The following is a 19,586-nucleotide window of genomic DNA, read 5'->3' as shown; positions in this document are numbered from 1 at the left end:
GGAAGGAGTATTTTGAGCAGCTGATGAATGAGAAAAATCAGAGAGAGAGAAGGTTGGATGATGTGGAGTTGGTGAAGCAGGAAGTGGATAGGATTAATAAGGAGGAAGTGAGAGCAGCGATTAACAGGATGAAGAGTGGAAAGTCGGTTGGACCAGATGACATACCGGTAGAAGCGTGGAGATGTTTAGGAGAGATGGCAGTGGAGTTTTTGACCAGATTGTTTAACAGGATTTTGGAAGGTGAGAAGATGCCTGAGGAATGGAGAAGAAGTGTGCTGGTACCGATCTTTAAGCATAAAGGAGATGTGCAGTCTTGCAGTAACTACAGGGGAATTAAGTTGATCAGTCACACCATGAAGTTATGGGAAAGAGTAGTGGAAGCCAGGCTGAGAGAAGAGGTGACCATCTGTGAGCAACAGTATGGTTTCATGCCGAGGAAGAGCACCACAGATGCCTTATTTGCATTAAGAATGTTGATGGAGAAGTATAGAGAAGGACAGAAGGAATTGCATTGTGGATTTGTGGATTTAGAGAAGGCGTACGACAGGGTGCCAAGAGAGGAGTTGTGGTATTGTATGAGGAAGTCAGGTGTGTCAGAGAAGTATGTGAGGGTGGTGCAGGACATGTATGAGGACAGTGTGACGGCAGTGAAGTGTGCAGTAGGAACGACGTGAAGGTTGGACTGCATCAAGGATCGGCCCTGAGCCCTTTCCTGTTTGCAGTGGTGATGGACAGGTTGACAGACGAGGTCAGACAGGAGTCTCCCTGGACTATGATGTTTGCGGAAGATATTGTGATTTGTTGTGAGAGTAGGGAGCAGGTTGAGAAGAGCCTGGAGAGGTGGAGATATGCGCTGGAGAGAAGGGGAATGAAACTCAGTAGGAGTAAGACAGAATACATGTGTGTGAATGAGAGGGAGGGCAGTGGAGTTGTGCGGTTGCAGGGAGAAGAGCTGGAGAAGGTGGAGGAATTCAGGTACCTGGGGTCAACAGTGCAAAGTAATGGAGAGTGTGTTAGAGAAGTGAAGAAAAGAGTACAGGCAGGGTGGAGTGGGTGGAGAAGAGTGACAGGAGTGATTTGTGATAGTAGGATATCTGCAAAAATGAAAGGGAAAGTTTATAGGTCTGTGGTGAGACGTGCAATGTTGTATGGATTAGAGACAGTGGCATTGAGTAAAAGACAGGAGGTGGAGCTGGAGGTAGCAGAGCTGAAGATGTTGTTGTTTTCGTTGGGAGTGACGAGGATGGATAAGATTAGAAATGAGTTTATTAGAGGGACAGCGCATGTAGGATGTTTTGGTGAAAAGGTGAGGGAGGCGAGATTGAGATGGTTTGGACATGTGCAGAGGAGGGACATGAATTATATTGGTAGAAGAATGCTGAGGATGGAGCCACCAGGTAGGAAGAAAAGAGGAAGGCCAAGGAGGAGGTTCATGGATGTGGTGAGGGAAGACATGCAGGTAGTTGGTGTAAAAGAGGCAGATGTAGAGGACAGGGTGGTATGGAGACAGATGATCCGCTGTGGCGACCCCTAATGGGAGCAGCTGAAAGAAGAAGAAGAAGAGTGTAAGAATCTGGGAACTCCAGGAGCAGGGTAAGGAACATTGGCTCTAGATCAAGGCTCTAGCAAATAACTGATCTCATGCTAACTCAAAGGCAAATTACTTATCTTGGTGCTTGATTTCTGAATAGTAGTTTGTCGTTTAGTATTTGGCGATGGCGGTAAAAAAAAATGGAAAGAGACAAGAGCTAAAATTGGGCTTCGAAACACAAAAACCACACAAAAAAATACAATAACACTTAGACAACTGAACTCTATCGACTGCTGACGATGCGTACATTCTGTGTCGTATCGCTATCGTCATCGTAAGATCTAAAAATCCAAACGATTGTAACTCTGGAACCAGTATGTCTGCAATAGACTTTTACCATTGACTTTGACCAAGCTCGGTAGTGGTATTAACCCCGTAATGCAGGGAAAAGGCGAAATGAATGCAGTCTTGAGGGCAATTTTTTGTAAACACTCAGCAGTTAAATTAAATAAAATAAAAAACAGATGCTCTAGATGGAAGGGTGTGGCTGCGGCTTTCCCCCCAACACCACATCAATATTAGCAGGACAATGGGGGTGAAGTGATGGCGGATGTTGCTCGACCACCTGAGGGCAGCAGAGAGTCGTGTCAGCGACTCGCCGTGTTAAGGCATCCAGTCGAAACGAGGTGTCTTTTGTCTCGGCTGAGACACTAGAAGAGATTTTCACATCCTTTTTTAAGAAGACTGGGATGGAGCAATGCAGGGAAGAATTTACCAAAGATCTCTACAGTAATGATTTGTAGCACAAGACGATCGGGATGAACCGGTAACTAAGTAAAACATGGGGGGCAGGTGATTTTTTTTTTTTTTTGGTTTCTCTAAAAGAGACAGCGGGGGCAAAAAAAAAAAGCGGGTGATGGAGGGAGGGACGGAGAGAAGGAGGGAGGGGGACGCGAAGCTCGAAACAATGAAACGCAGGGTTTCGGATGCAGGCTGCGCGATGAACGTGGAGGACGACGCAATCTTTTTGGAGAGCAGACGCGTTTATCAGTCGTAATGGCGCGGGGACGTAAGTGAAAACGGCAGCGCGGTCGATCTCTCTGTCTCTCTGTCCATCCGTCCGTCCGTCCGCCTGTCGGTCCATGACAGGGGGCATGATGGGGTGTTTGCGGTTCCACCGGAGTAAGTCGGTCTGGGCCGCCGTCTGTGTGCTCGTGCTCTGCTGGCTCTACATCTTCCCCGTGTACAGGATGCCGAACGATAAGGACATCGTGGAAGAAGTGCTGCACCAGGGCCAGACGTGGACCAAAAACAAGACTGGCATCGACCTGTACAGGTATCACTAATACCTCCTGCAATGGTCCATGCACGAGATGTACGATCACCCATGCTTTTCATTTCCTGCTATACAAGGCTGTGATTTATTTTCTCTGATGCCTACACAGTCTCTTGTATTACATTTGCTATGCTCACTCCATCATTTATCAGTCTTTGGCCTATACCTTGTGCCTCCCAGTTTCCATCAGACTCATCACAGTGAAGATAGATGTGCTGTAATGTACAATAGCCTTCACAGAAAGAAAAGACCCGATGTTCACCCTATAATGTCATTGATATCCAGTGTATGTCTGTCCTGAGCAGTTTCCGCCATTGGCATTTCTCCTAATGAACTCTAACCGTCCTTAACGCAGAGTGCGTTCTGCCCTGTTTCCTATATTAGTGCAGCTGCAGAGAGACTTCATTCTTCCATGGCCCTATTTTGTTACAATCCTTCCCATGAGGCTGTGTGACAGACACAGCGCTGTAGAGAAGCTGATTAAGATAATGCTGCAGAGCCTGACACCTGCAGCGGCTTTAGTTTGGAAAGGCATGGTTTCAAACAGGTTTGTGTAGGTGGAGGTCTTGAGAGCGAAGGCACAGAGGCGAGACCTTCTTTCCTGCTCACACCCAGACGCTGATAACTAGCTAGTCGCTCATCTTACAAACCAGCAATTCTCTCTGATTGTCACTTATTATTCTTTTCCCTAAATATGATGCACATGCTCTCTCAATATCGTTTTTCTCCGACCCTTTTAAAGCAACAGCCTTTATTAATTCATTAGTGAAATTTCCCTAGGATGACCGATTTTTTTACTGAATTTAATATATTATACCGATGTATTTAATTCATGCAAAATTATCTACTTATATTGTTTATTCAGTCTATTCATTTTTTAAACTCTTACCGAGGCCAAAAACACAAACATACTGAAACTCAACCTTGTTCTGACTAATAAACAGGCAGACTTGTGGTGCTATAATTATTCATGCACCAGGAAGACAATATTGCTGCTTCACAGTTCGACGATTTCGGGTTTAATTCTCGATTTAGCAAAGCTTACTGTCAGTGTGGAGCTTTGCATGTTCTGTTTTGCATGGTTGCATGCGGGTTTCCCCAGGGTTTTCTTTTTTCTTTCAAGAGTTCAGAAGGATGCAAGTAGATTGGCTCAGCTTAGCTCTCAAGTGTGAATGTGTGAATGATGCCCAGTGATAGACTGAGGTGCCATCTGGGGTGAATTTGTCCATCTGGGGTGAATTTGTCCATCTGGCCTGAATTCTTCAGCCTTCTGTCCAGTATTGTCAGCCTGGGGATCTGAATCACCTCAACCCCAATCAGCTCCGAAGTCCATAAGTACTGTTTGTGTGGGGTTTTGCATGCATTTCCCCCATGTCCGTGTGTGTTTCTTTTGGCGTCTCCAATTTTCATCCTACTTTTTAAAAACATACCAGCAGAAGTGGCAGAATTGAAAATGAATGAATGACAGTAATTTGTTGAAATAAATGAATGAATGAATTAAAGTATAAATATGAATGATAGTCAATCATGCACAAAGCAAATTCCTTTGTATACAAGAATACATTTACATTTAAATATCATGAAATTCATGCTTATTTATGAAATAACTATACATTTATTTAATCATATGTTTTCTAGGAAGCTGCTAACTGAATGCTGTGACCCAAAGAGGACTTTTGCTTTGACTAAGGAGAATTCACAGATCGGCAAAGTCCTGTGGTATGATGGAGAGCTCTACCACTACCACACAGTCAACAACGACACCTACCCATTATTCGTACAGGTACCATGAACAAATAAGAATTATCCAAAACAGCAAACACGCACGGTTATGATGGTCATTGCGCATACAGTCGTATTTGTTGTTGTTTTTTTGCAGATGGCACAATTATCATAATTATTATATCCAATTTCTAAATTAATTTAGAAGTTTACTGTTGCCTGGAATCCCTGGTGGTCTAGTGGTTAGGATGCGGCGCCCGGGTTCGATTCCCGGTCAGGGAACCTACCCCAGCCATTAGGGTTACACAAGCCAGTGTACTCTTAGTGCCGGTCCCAAGCCCGGATAAATGGGGAGGGTTGCGTTAGGAAGGACATCCAGCGTGAAACGTGCCAAATCAAACATGCGGATGATCTGCTGTGGCGACCCCTAACGGGAGAAGCTGAAAGAAAGTTTTTTACTGTTGCCTGGAATCTGTTTACATCGATCTGTTGCAAACCGTGTTCTGAGGTCAATTATTAAATCAAATTGTACAATGCCTTCTCGTGAAGATAAGCATTAGTAGTATAGAAATGTATTGGTAATAGTGTTGGTAATATATTGGCATTTGGAACCATGTTTTTTTTGTTCATATATTTTAATAATCGCTTTATCCTGATAAGTGTTGTGACTGTTGTGGTAACAGTGGGCAGATGGCTTGAGAATTCATCCCAAATGGGATGCCAGTCCATTGCAGGGCACCATTTACACCTCACGGCCTAGTCAATATGCTTATCTACATTCATATGGACAGTGGAAGGAAACCCGAGGACCTATAGGAAACCTATTTGAATATGTAGAGAACAACTGAATCACAAACAGTAATCTAAGGTGACCATACAACCATGGAATTTGGATTAACAGAATTAACAGTTAGACCTATAGATCTGAAATTTGGTTAGTACATACAGCAAAAACTTATTCTACTATTCTACCTGATGTTGAAGTGCAGGTTTTTATATTTTGGCCTATAACCCATGAAGAGAATCAACATTCCTTTTTTTTCTTTAAATCCATTCTTTATTCAAACAAAAAAGCATCAAGAAACAAAAACTTATTTTGCTGATCTAGCATTTAAAGTTTGGGGTGTCCTCATATGTAGGGGGAGGTGGTAGCTCAGTGGTTGAGGCATTCGAGTCTGAATTGGAAAATCACAATATCGAATCAAAGCACAACTAAGCTGCCACTGCTGGACCCTTGAGACAATTAACCCTCAACTGCTAAGTTGTATGTCACTCTGGATAAGTGCTAATCATGTGAATTTAACTAAAGTCTAATTAAAAAAACATGGTAGCCATGATTTCAGCAGGCATTTGGCATGGTTCGGATTGTTAACCCAAAAAACTTGAATGGAAGTTTCCTCTAGGGCAGAGGTGCCTAAACCTTTTCCTACAAAGGGCATCAAATCTAAATGATTAAGGGCCATAGGCTGAAAATTAATCTTGCATTCTACCATTATATTAAAATCAAAGTTGCCATGGTTCCTGTCATTTATGATTTATTAATATTTTAAAATAAATACATAAACCGAAAAAAACATTTGTTTAAATAATGCAAATAATACAATGAGAAACAATCAAATAAAGCTCAAGGCCTATTAAAGCTATTTATTGAGCTTTAATGAGAGACATAATGAGAGACATCAGACAGATTTAGGAACCCAAATTTGAATTTGAATTTGAATTGTCTATTCAATTCAAATTAATTTGTAGAGCACTTTTATTAATGGGCATTGCCACAAAGCAGCTTCACAGAAATTAATAGATTAACTGTAAAACAATTTTGCAGCCGGTATGGGATTTGTCTTATCTGGAATTAACTGATTTGTATTAACAGACAACAAAACACATACTTTAAATTATTACTACTATTATATTACCTCCTTTTTCAGATTTTCAGTTTAATTTCTGGAAGAAAAGCATAGTTCATTGCATTTATTAGCGATATTTATAGTTTAGCTGAGCTGCATGATAGACCTACAGGCTCATTTTTTTTAAAGCTATTTATTCCATTATTAGTCACATATAACAATTCCATTTACAATTCATAATATTTTAACAATAGTAACTATAACTGTACTGTTGATGTATCAGAGTTCTGAGGTCACTTTACCTCAGAAGAAGCACAAGCATCAGTTATTTTTCCTCCACCTTGTTATATGAACAGAGTGGTGATATTTCTAGATAAGAATATGAAGAGAGTTGTTCAGAAGCGGGTGCTAAGATGTAAAGGGCTGTCTTGATAGTGCAGTGGTATGGCCTTATTATCAATGATGCTAAATTTAGCAGACACAGCCCAGTTAAGTTAGCATCAAAATACTACCTAACATTTTTTTAAGCTAATTTTCCACACACACACACACACACAGCAATTAGCCAACAAGCTAAGTGAAATTATGTGAGCCAGCAGTCTTAGATGTTGTTTGGGTGATTTCTATGGTTTTCAGACATATGAAAAATATAAAATGTAAACACTGTCTTGCACAGACATTCTTGAAAATATGAACACAATGAGACCCCCAGTTTTTATTACAGCAAAACAAACCATTGCAATACATTAGTAGGTTCCATTTTTTATATCATTTCGAGAAGATTTTAAACAAAACGTTATCTTTATTAATTTAATTTATCATATAGGTACAGCACTGGTAAAAAGTTTGCACACACAAATACACATGCAGGCTCCTTTTATTTTTATGCAATAAACTATGTAAGTGAAAGGAATGCAAGTTTACTTTGACCAAACAAATATATACATTTTCAGATGTTTCACATTATTTTCATTGAAAAATTCCTCCTTAGCATAAACAGCTTTACACACTCTTGGCTTCTGAAAAGTTTGTTTGTCCAAAGCTGAAATACTCTTGTAAAACTTGCCAAAGGTCTTCTTACTAGTTGGGGTTGCTTTCTGTTCCTGTGATTAGAGGTCAAATGTAAATGTTTACATGATTTAAATGTCTTATCGTGGCTGAGCGTCTCATCACCACACTGTGCTTGAAGTCTTTTTTTAGATATTTGCGGGTTTTACAGCTTTGTTCACTAGAAACTTTATTACCACACACTGTTGCATGCACACACTAACACTGTTGTCTGCCATCTTGATTCAAAGTCTCAGGACAGGCCCGTGACGTGTGCCGCCTATCAGTAAAAGGACACACTAGGCAATTACTACCGCCTGTAGTACCAACACGCTAGCCTTATTTTTATCCCTGTACAATTAAAAGTCCCGGTTTGACTTATACGCCTCTTGTAATGTACAGGAAAAATGTCTGCTTCTAATTGCCTTTGATAAAAATATTCTTGACCACTATTGTTAAATATTGGGTAACTGAATTTTAAACTGTTAACTTATATGTCTCCAAATTCCTGTTCTACATTGTAATCCAGTCGTTCAGAGAAGATTGTAGTGATTAGTGGGGTTTTCTTGCAGAGATGTTGTTAAAGCCGCCGTTTTAGGCTCAATTATATAGAACTGTGAATTTGCAGAGCAGCAAAAAATCCTTAAAGATTTAAGGCACAATTATAAATACAGGAACTTTATTTTATATGCCACCAACCAAAGTGTTAAAATTCCTAATTTATTACAACTTATATGGATATCTTATGATTATTTTTGACATAGATATTTCCTTAGCCAGTCTCTAGCCTCAATGTGCTGACTTTGCACACACTGTAGGTATGTCTTATGGAAGCATTCTTCTTAAGAGAGGGTGGCTGTTCGTGTGAGAGTGTGTGTAAGAAGGTGGCTTGTGTTTCCATTTCTCTGCTCTCCCACACTTCAGCTTGTGCATCTCAGAAGGACAGAGCAGCAATCTGCCAACCAAAGATGCAGGCCCAGAAAAGGACGCTGCAGGGGTTTTGTTGATTCTATACTTGGCACTGTTCCTCACACTTTTCATTTCCTCATGCACTGTGCTACACCTATTAGTCCCACACTTACACATATTTTGAAATGCTTTCATTTACACTAGAGATTTTGGTCTTGCGTTACTAAAATGTGTTTACAACAGTATAATGCTATAAAATCTACAAGCTACATTATGATAATGGTTAGCCAGAGTATGTACAACAGATCATTCGACCTCAAGAACACAAATATCAAGTTTATGTCATTTTTTTGGTTTTCCTGGGCTGACGTCCTGTTAGTGCAGCTTGAATATTACTTAAAATTCCCAGAACCTAATATAAAGCGCAGCAGTTACTAGGTTTGTCTGACTAACTGTCATGCACTGCAATACGGAAGTCTAAGTTTTCTTTTCAGCGCTATCACAATATTCCTGAACTTGCGGAAGCTTCCAGAGTGGAGTTTCATTAACAAGAATTCACCTACAAGTTAACTAACCAACAGTAGTGCTGATGGCTTTGGGATTCAGCGTCAAACGTCCCATAAGTCTGTATCATTGTGACCAAAAATACTGTACATATTTATAGAATTGTGCATATTTGTAATTTCATAGCATATCCTATATTGTTTTCAACATATGTATGTACACTGTGTATAACTTTTGTAAGGTTGTACATGCAATTATTGTAAATTTATATATCTCATATTTTCCTACATATACTGTTTTTCTTTTTCTCAAAATTAACGTTTTCTTGTAAAGATCATTCATATAGCTTCTGCACATTTTTCACTGCCATAGCCTTTGTATTTATTTGTTGTACATATAGTTACCTATTTATCTGCACTTCTTCAGTTTGCACAATTGCTACTATTTGCACTTCTGGTAGATGTTAAATTGTATTCCGTTGCTTTGTACCTGTACAATGCAATGGCAATACATTTGTATTTATCTATTCTATATGTGTACATATACTGTATATACAGCATCCATTTCAGCTTTGTCCCTGAAAGATTTACAGTACAGACCAAAAGTTTGGACACACCTTCTCATTCAAAGAGTTTTCTTTATTTTCATGACTATGAAAATTGTAGAGTCACACTGAAGACATCAAGGGCTATTTGACCAAGAAGGAGAGTGATGGGGTGCTGCGCCAGATAACCTGGCCTCCACAGTCACCGGACCTGAACCCAATCAAGATGGTTTAGGGGTGAGCTGGACCGCAGAGTGAAGGCAAAAGGGCCAACAAGTGCCAAGCATCTCTCGGGGAACTCCTTTAAGACTGTTGGAAGACCATTTCAGGTGACTACCTCTTGAAGCTCATCAAGAGAATGCCAAGAGTGTGCAAAGCAGTAATCAAAGCAAAAGGTGGCTACTTTGAAGAACCTAGAATATGACATTTTTCAGTTGTTTCACACTTTTTTGTTATGTATATAATTCCATATATAATTCCACATGTGTTAATTCATAGTTTTGATGCCTTCAGTGTGAATCTACAATTTTCATAGTCATGAAAATAAAGAAAACTCTTTGAATGAGAAGGTGTGTCCAAACTTTTGAGCTGTACTGTATATGAGTATTTATCTTCATATTTATTCCTATTTTTATATCTTTACACACTGAGAATGATTTATTTACAAGCACCTATGCTTATATTGTGTTAAATTTTAGTGTTTTTTCTTTTTGTATTTTATAAAAAAATTAATTAGGTGCAAAGACCTCTATTCTTGGCAGTTTTCCACTTCTTCCATGGCAGGCAGGGCTGTTTCTTGACCCCTCTTTTCTTCAGTTTGGCTTTTGAAATTTTGGCTTGGTGTATTTCTGCAGTATGCAAACAGATGTCATTTTACATTTTTATACAGCTATTTGTAGAAACCTCAAATATGTATTTTAACTCAAATTGACACTGAAAGCAAACTTGAAAATGCTAAAAACTATTACGCAATTACGTCTGTAGGAAATGTTAATGCATAGAAAATTACCTTTTTTTCTCACTAGACAACATTCATTGTCCAGAATCCTTTAATAATCTTTTCTGTATTTTCCAAGACTTTGGGTTATATTATTTTGTCCTGTATATATCAAACATCAAGGGTTTGGGTTTATTATTAGGCAAATCACACCCAAGTAGTGATCTGCTAAGGCAATATGCCAGCTAATAATATACCTAAGTGTCTTGTTGGGTGGGTTGGTAATTATTAATAAAACATATGCAGCTAATTAAACATATTTGGCTGCATTTTTGTAGGTACAAGCCACCAATCAGTTAGTGGTAACTATATTTTCCCAAATTCTTTTAGAATATTAAAAATAATTTTAAGTAATAATCCAAAGACTTCAACCTCCAGCCACAAGTCCTCTACAAGCACAAAATGACAAGGTAATTGCAGCTTGGGAGGAGAAGGGAGTGATTTGTATAGTTGTGTAACCATGAAGAGAATAGGTTTCCCTTTTGACTCTAGCGTACTCATTAATTATTTAAATCTACATCTGGATTTTTGTAAAGCTGTTTGATTATCCACCAAGCACAGTACATAAAAAGTTTTAAATTAGAAGCTTTCATTCTACAAGCTGAATAAAATGTGTTTCTAACTGTGCAACTTTTTGTTAAGTTTAGCATTTTATTAAAGTATGATTTCCTAAAATGCACTTTCCATCAGTCTTAGCTTTTGCATTAACTTATGCAAAAGACATCAGTTTCGAATATCATGCTTTATCTTGCTGTTTGCTAAGCACAATTTGCAGATTGTCCCAGGAAGTGATTGCTCACTGGTTAAGATGTTAGATGACTGATCAAAATGTCAGAAGTTAAAATCCTAGCACTGCCAAGCTACAGCTGCTAGGCCCTTGAGCAAGACCCTTAACTGTCACTTGCTTAGTTGGATAAATAACATAATTGAAAATCTATAAAGGTAAACCTTCTCTTACTTATTATTAAATTTTTCTGACAAATTCAATGCCCTGTTGTAAACAACATGGTCCTAGTCTGGTATAAGGGCATATTTCCTTCCATTTCTACAGTTACATTTCTACTTTCTGTGACTTCCTTTAGCATTTCAAAGTTTTACTTTTGTCTTGTAAGCTGAAAGGCCAATTAGCATTCTGTTGTGTGGCAGGCTTTTGTGATTTAAAATCATGTTTCCTGTGCATATTAAGAACTTTTAAGGACAAAACAGTAAGGACAAAAGTGGGCATGATTCCCAAGTAAGCTAAAGAGTAAAGCCAAATTCCATTGTAATGCACTGCTTTCATTGTAAATGGTTAATGATTGCCCTATGTATACCATTGTATCCCTTACTGAAGTCATACATTGACCATTCTCCTGAATATCACTCACAAACTCTCTCATAGCTTCTGATCCACTATATTGGGGAAGCAGCAGGTCAGCATGTGCATGTCAGCACATTCACTCCAGTGACAGGAAAAAAGCAAGGCATGTGATAGAAAATGTCTCTTGGTTACGTATGTAACACTAGTTCCCCGAGGCAACAAGACACTGCATCAACAATGCTTGGGAATGCCTCTGCGTGACCACACTCTAAACCACCTGTGTAATCTGCAACCCACGTGTGTAAAACCCAACGGAAGCACGTGACATCACCGGTGGGGTGACGTAGCGACCAGGAAGCTACAGAAGCACATGCCGTGGAGACCGTGCTAGCTTCGGAGAAGGTAAGAAGGTCAGAGGGATGGACCAGCCCACAGAATTGTGAGTGTCCTGTACAGAACCCCCAAAGGAAAAGGCTGCCACACTTCAGGTTAAGTGAGCCCTGACCCTGAAAGGAGCAGGGAGACCAGAGGACTCATAAGAAGAGGGAATAGCATCCACAATCCACCTGCTAAGGGTCTGCTTGTCTGCAGGAAGACCCCTTTTATACGGACCATGAACAGACAAACAGCTGGTCTGACTTTCTCCACAGGGCAGTTCTGTAAACGTATAGGTCTAGTGCTAGCATTGGACACACAGGATTCAGCTTCTGCTGGTCAGGGTCCCAAAAGTTAGGATAGAATGTCTGGAGCACGACTGGCCATGTGGCAATAGAGGGCACCTTGGAAACATCTTTGGCCTGGGGTAGAGTAAGGCACTGTTAAAATCCAGAATAGACAGGGCCATTGAAAGAGCCCGTAGGTCACCAAATCTTTTCCGAGGATAGATGGCCAGAAGAAAAGCAGTCTTGACAGCAAGAAACGTCAATGGAACCTCATGCAAGAGCTCAAAAGGCCCATGGAGGCACTCTAGCCTCAGCCTCCAGGTTCCATGGAGAAAACGGAGCAGCTTCCCTTGGGCCCACAGGAGGTTCTGTTGTGCCAGCTTGTAAAGGAGGTGAGAGCACAAACCCCCCTGATGGTTAATGTAAGAGACCATGGATGTGTTGTCCATATGGACCAGCACATGATGTCCCCTCAGGTCTGGGAGGAAATGCTTCAGCGATAGAAGCACGGCCAGCATCTCCAGGCAGTGGTTGTGCCACAAGAGATGGAGCTCTTTCCATTGACTTTGGGCAGAGGGACCACTCATGATTTTGTGGAAGTGCGAGGTGAAAGTGCAAGGCCAAACGGAAGAACCTGATATTGGTAAGCTTCGCCCCCGAAAGCAAATCTTAGGATGGGTATATGGAAGTACACATCCCTCTGATCTATCATGATGAACCAGTCCTTGGAACTGATTTAAGACATGACCTGAGCTTTCATAAGTGAGCAGTTCAGCTGACACAGATCTAAAATGGGACGCAGCCCTACATCCTTCTTAGGAACTATGAAGTACCATCTGTAGAACTCGTACTCTCTGTCAGGGGAGAGACCACCTCGATGGCCTCCTTTCTCAAGAGAGTGTTTACTTCTTGTTCCATAACCAGAGCATGCTCGGCCCGAAAAGACAGGTCTGTGGAACGACGCAAACTCCAGGATGTCGTCATTCCTAATCTCTACTCCTTCGTCCTGACTGCCGCCATGTACGCATTGCCCACCAAAGCCGATGAGGTCCGAAGGGGCTTGCTAGGCACCCACGTGGCCTTAAGGAATGAAGCAGTGCAAGGGGAGAGATGGCTTAAAAGCGTCTCTTAGACCCAGGGAATCGTGCACTCCTTCAGTCCCACTACATTAGAGTACAAGGTGACATTAGTATTATAATCCAATATTATAATCCAATAAGGATTATTCCAGTATCTGAACAGCTCCGGTTGCAGATCGGGAAAGAAAGGCAGGAGCTGGCACGAAGGGAATGACTTAAGTCGCAGCAATCGCTCATCTAGTTTGTTTTGATTACGCAATTCCTGCTTTTCAGCTGACCAAGCGATGTTTAGCTTAGCAAAAGTTCGAGTCACTACCTACAAAAGTAACTTAAACTGGACTGGCTATGGAGGCAATGCGAGCATGCTCTGTCCCCAGTCACACGACACACAAACTGTGTGTATTCCCCTAATGATGAAACGGGGGCAAGGAGAAACACACAGCCTGAAGGATTATTTACCTTTTTCCATTACCTTTTTTATATTTACCTTTTTTGGCTTTGTCATAGCGAAACCTAAGGAAGGAAGAGAAGGCACACACGGACCTCTTTCTGAAAAACACATCATCAAACTGTCCCGTGCCATCAGAAAGGCGAAGCACTCACATGCCAAGATAATCCACGGCCACTTTCAGGACAGCGGGGATGACCGGTGCATGTGGCAGGGCATCCAAGCGATCATGAACAAGAAGACAACTTCACCTGTTTGTGACCATGATGCCTCCCTTCCAGATGCCCTGAATGACTTCTACACCTGTGTTAGGGTGCACAACAACATGGCGGCGAGAAAGACCACGACCAGGTGCTCTGTCTATCCACGGATGAAGTGAGAAACTCTATGCAGAGTTAACCGATAGAGGACTGCTGGGCCAGGCAATATTCCTGGCATGTGCAGAACAGCTAGCGGATGTCTTCACCAACATCTTTAAAATGAGCAGCGCAGTTGTTCCTACAGGCATCCCTGGCACCACCACCCCTTAGGGCTGTGTGCTCAGCCCACTGCTGTTCACTCTGCTGACTCACGACTGTGTAGCAATGCACAGCTCGAATCACATTGTCAAGCGGGTGGAGGGTCTCCTCAGCAAGAACAACGAGTCAGCATACAGAGAGGAAGTGCAACAGTAAACAGCCCAGCGTAAAGCCAACAACCTGTCTCTAAACATTGACAAAACAACATTGACAAAACAAAAGACATGGTTGTTGACTTCATGAGAGCACAGAGCGGCCACTCTCCATTGATCATCAATGGATCCTCCGTGGAGATCGTCAAGAGTAACAAATTCCTTGGTGTTCATCTGGTGGAGAACTTTACTGGGTCAACACCAGGTCCATTACCAAGAAAGCCCAGCAGTGCCTCTACTTTTTGAAAAGGCTGAGGAAAGTTGTGTCTTTTCTTTGAGAACTAATGAGTTCCTGTGATAATGCACCCCTCCCCCCAACACACACACACACACACACACACACACACACACACACATGAAAACTAGAACTTCCTCAGAGTGTGTGTGTGTGTGTGTGTGTGTGTGTGTGTGTGTGTGTGTGTGTGTGTGTGTGTGAGTGATGGGGGATGGGCATCCTCAGGAAATATTTCTGCCACAGTCTTGCAATTCCATATCAGCTTAGGTACTTTTGTGTGCGTGTGTATTTATGGTGGTGTGTATGGGGTGGTTTGGCTAGTTTGTTCACTTGATTACAGTCTGTTAAATACTTACTGGTAGAAGTAAATTGTAACTTGAGTAAATTGAGGCTGTACAGTATCTGTTATATGTTATTATCATTATTTAATTATTGCAATAGTGTTGCTTGAAATGCTAAAGCCTGCATAATGCATTTCCTGTAATTAATTACTTATCTTTAATGTATTCCCTGACCAATCTCAGAGGTTCCTGTAATAGTGTTTATGTGTTCAGGCAAATATTGGGATTAATAAAAAGAAACAAAAAAATATGCCACAGTATTTCCACTTCCTCAGTATATTTCTAGGGATATCATTGTCACTATACACACAATATCCTGTTTTGTTTAGTTTTTTATGTCTAACCTGCATGCCTGTTCTCTGGGTGTAATGTTCGAAAATGTGTTGTTGATCAGGGCATACTTTTCTCCTGCATAAAAGTGGATGTGTTTTTCATTTTGGTAGTTACAGCTGGGCTGAATATGTGAATGTATGTGTCTTGTGTTTTGTAACAAGGGCCTATTTTTGGTTGCCAGGATATTCCCTTTCAAATGCCGCTGAAGAAGTGTGTGGTGGTGGGGAACGGAGGAGTTCTGAAGAACAGCCGCTGTGGCAAAGAAATCGACCAGGCCGATTTCGTAATGAGGTAATGCCAGATCATCATGTTATTTAACATAAATGTTAAGACACAATTCGAGGTGTTTTCAACACTGCCCTCAGTTTGGTGAGAAGGATGACATAGTCTGTCTCTTTAATTGCAATGGTGATAATCAGGATAAGACATAGCTTAGGTCATATATACAGGTCATCCCGGACTTAAGATGGAGATCTGTTACATGACACCATCGTAACTTTAGAGTTTACAGTACTGTACTTACTGTGTGTGTATATATATATATATATATATATATATATATATATATATATATATATGAGTGGAGGGTGGAGAATACACTTCTACTTTTGCTTGCAATATTATTCTCATACTCTCTCCCAGGATAGATTAAGAATAATAGATAACTTGGTACACACCAAGCTGATTGTCGGCCGTTATGAAATGTCGGGGGGGGGTTTGAGTGTCGGACGGCATATACCATGAAAAAGAGAATCCGATTGTTTAGCGAATAAGCACAAAAAAAAATTAGGACACACTTTTTGGAATTCTTCTCTTGTCTTTGCAACTTAGCAGCCATGATTGAAAAAGCTACACGAGTCTGTTTCCCTGTTTGCATGCCAAATACAGACTACTGCTACCTGCTGGTAACAGAGAGTTATGTTCTCTTAAGCAAGCGCAAAACTTGCATGCGTGGTTTGGCGTTTTAGCTGCTCCTGCCTAATAATTAGTGTAATTTAAAGCACAACCGACATATTAAAAAAATGCTAAAAATCATCCTGATTAGTCGTCCAGCCGATCAAATGGTAAAACTTTAATAGTAAGATTGAGGAGTCACGTGGGACCGCCGAGGAAGATGGCAGCATAGTTGTGTAGCTCCCTAGGCCCACCCATATTTTTAATTTATTCGAGCGTCTTTACTCCACGGGTATTTCTCAAAGCTAGTGTCCCTGGTGATTAAACACTTGTGTATGAAGAAAAAGTGGTTTGGACCGCAAATGTCGAAGTCCACATCTAAATATTTCAAGGGAGCAGCGACGAGCCGCATGACAACCAGGCAGACCTCGCCGGTACACGAGTCGCCATCACCTGAGGATAATCGGTCTGAAAGAAGGGCTGGAGGTAGGTGGAATGGTCAAGTGCGTGTATAAGATCTTATCGGAAGGACTGGGTATCGATCCGGATGGTCCGGATGGTGAGTTCGAGATTGAGCGGTCCCATCGCGCTCCCGCTTCCAGGCCCAGTACAGATCAGCCGCCGAGAATTGTCTTGATCAAGTTTCTACGTTCGTCAGCCAGGGAGAAGGTATTGCAAGCGGCCAGAGAAAAGGGAATGCCCAAATGGGAGGGAAGTCGGATTTTCTTCTTCCCCGACATGTCAAGAGAGTTAGCCAGAAAACGGAGGAAATTCACCACTTCGCGGAGGATGCTGAGGAGCGTCAACGTGAAATATACACTGGCATATCCAGCCTCTCTTCGTTTTACATGGCAAGGGAGAAGTAAGGTGTTTACATCGAGTGTGGATGCAGAGCGGTTCATCAAAGAACATTGCGGTGCGACAGAATGATAGGACCAAATACTCTTTACAAGAGCATATTAGTCAAGTGGGCGGGTGGGCCGGATGGCTGTGCTGTCTCGGAACAGTTTTGACAGCCAAGGTAGAGCTGGATAGCTGATTCGGCACCTCACGGACCGCAATCTCGGGTTGTTTGGGCTAGGACGGTTCTCTTTGTTTGGTATGGCCGTTCTTTTTTTGTTTTGTTTCTTGTTAAGCTTTGGGTAGGGGGTTTGATAATTTGTTACTTTCTGGGCAGCAATAGCGTTGTGCTGAAGGAAGTTTTGGTGTTTGAAATGTTCAACTGTTCAAATGTTCGTTTGTTAAGTTTGAGTGAATGTACATCACGGTTTAGTATACCATTCCCCAATAGGGGGCAGTCATCCAACATATTTGGTTATACGCACGGAAACGTGCGATTAATTTGTATCGTGCATAGGTAGTCACATCAGGTTTATAACATGGAATATTAACGGGTATGGAAGTCCGAATAAAAGAAAAAAGGTTCTGTCGTATCTCAAACATAAACGTGTAGATGTTGCTTTTGTGCAAGAGAGTCATGTAACAGATAACGAAGTGCTCAAATTCAAATAAGATTGAGTGGGGAATGTATTTTATTCATCATTTACAAGCAAACAAAATGGGGTAATGATCCTAATACATAAGAGGCTGAATTTCGTGATGTTAACAGAAACTAAAGATGATGCGGGTAGGATTATCTGTATAGAAACCCTTATTAATGGAGTAAAAGTGATCTTATGCAATGTATATGCCCCCAATAAGGCTGATCCGGGTTTTGTTCATACAGTTAACAAGATTCTTGGTGAAAAAGAGGGGCAAATAATTTTGGCTGGGGACTTTAATCAGGTTATGGATGGGGTTTTGGATAAGAGTAAATATCAGGGATCTTCTATGCCAAGAGATAGGGCTGCCCTTCATATGCTAACAGAGGATATTGGATTGATTGATATTTGGCGTCTGGTCAATCCAACAGAAAGAGAATATACTTTCTATTCTCATTGCCATAAATCTCACTCTAGGATAGATTTCTTCCTACTTTCAAATTCTATCACTGATCAGGTAGCAAATTGTAAGATTGGAGCAATAGTATTGTCAGACCATGCGGCTGTGGAACTGGATATAGCTCTAAATACAGAAGCTGGTAGGAAGGGGAGATGGCGATTGAATACTACATTATTACAAGACGAGGAGTTTAGCAAATTGTTGGCTGACGATCTGACCTCCTTTTTTGACTTGAATGTGGGAAGTACTGATAGGTTGGCATCTGTATGGGAGGCCTCAAAGGCATATATTAGAGGGAAACTGATTGCACAGGCAGCTAGAAAGAAGAAGGAGGGAAGAGACTTGGTTAAGAACTTGGAAGCAACAATTTGTACATTGGAGAAGGAACTGGCTAGACACTACTCTAATGATTTATATCAGGATATTTGTAGATATAAATTTCAGCTACACAATATATATAATAGAAGAGCCGAGTATGCACTATTTAGGCTGCGGACCAGGTTTTATGAAGGCGGTGAGAAAGCGGGCAAGCTCCTGTCCAGACAATTAAAACAACAAAATGCTGCTAACGTTATTCCGGCAATTAAGAAAGGAGATACTATGGTATCATTGACGAAATAAATAAATGGGGTCTTTCATAAGTTTTATGAACATTTTATATACATCTTCAGGTGGTCTAGATAGAGAGGAACTGGAACAGTTTTTTTTTCTAGAATAGAGTTACCTAAGTTAGATGCATTGCAATCTGAGTCTCTAGACCTTCCAATTACAGAAGAGGAGGTCAAAGCTGCAATCACCTCTATGAAATCTGGTAAATCGCCAGGGGTGGACGGGTATCCAGCTGAATATTATAGGAAGTATGTTGATATAGTGGCTCCGATTCTAAAGGAGGTCTATATAGAGGCGTTTGAGACTGGAGAATTACCTGGTACTTTCATGGAGGCATTGATAACACTGATACCTAAGAAAGATAGGGATTTAACTGATCCGGCTAATTTTAGGCCAGTAAGTCTTATCAATGTGGACTGCAAGGTGTTGGCGAGAATTTTGGCGTCACGGTTAGAGAAGGTTCTTCCAAGTATAATCTATAAAGGCTTCATTAAGGGAAGGTCCTCAACAGATAATATGAGAAGGCTAATTCATCTGATGTGGCTAAATTCTTCAGAGAGCGCCCCGATCGCAGCTATATCCTTGGATGCCGAAAAGGCTTTCGACAGGGTGGAATGGGGCTTTTTGGCTGCAGCCC

At 41.1% G+C, this 19,586-nt stretch overlaps 1 protein-coding gene across 2 annotated transcripts in view; it reads left to right on the top strand.

Annotated features, from left to right (window-relative positions):
• The first annotated feature begins 2,102 nt into the window (after positions 1-2,102).
• st8sia1 (ST8 alpha-N-acetyl-neuraminide alpha-2,8-sialyltransferase 1) overlaps positions 2,103-19,586 on the top strand; it is a 25,099-nt gene continuing 7,615 nt past the window's right edge. Inside the window, exons 1-3 of one of the 2 annotated variants that reach the window (XM_083528619.1) lie at positions 2,103-2,867; positions 4,506-4,650; positions 15,687-15,796. In XM_083528619.1, coding sequence (XP_083384745.1) covers positions 2,674-2,867; positions 4,506-4,650; positions 15,687-15,796 — 449 coding nt within the window. In that variant the 5' untranslated portion in view covers positions 2,103-2,673. The remainder of the gene's footprint in view (positions 2,868-4,505; positions 4,651-15,686; positions 15,797-19,586) is intronic. The other variant, XR_014531378.1, reaches the window with a different exon arrangement.

Source organism: Silurus aristotelis (assembly GCF_946808225.1).
Source record: "Silurus aristotelis genome assembly, chromosome: 24".
NCBI classification, from domain to species: domain Eukaryota; kingdom Metazoa; phylum Chordata; class Actinopteri; order Siluriformes; family Siluridae; genus Silurus; species Silurus aristotelis.
Note: the sequence above shows the minus strand (reverse complement) of the source record. Positions and strands in the feature narration are given on the sequence as shown.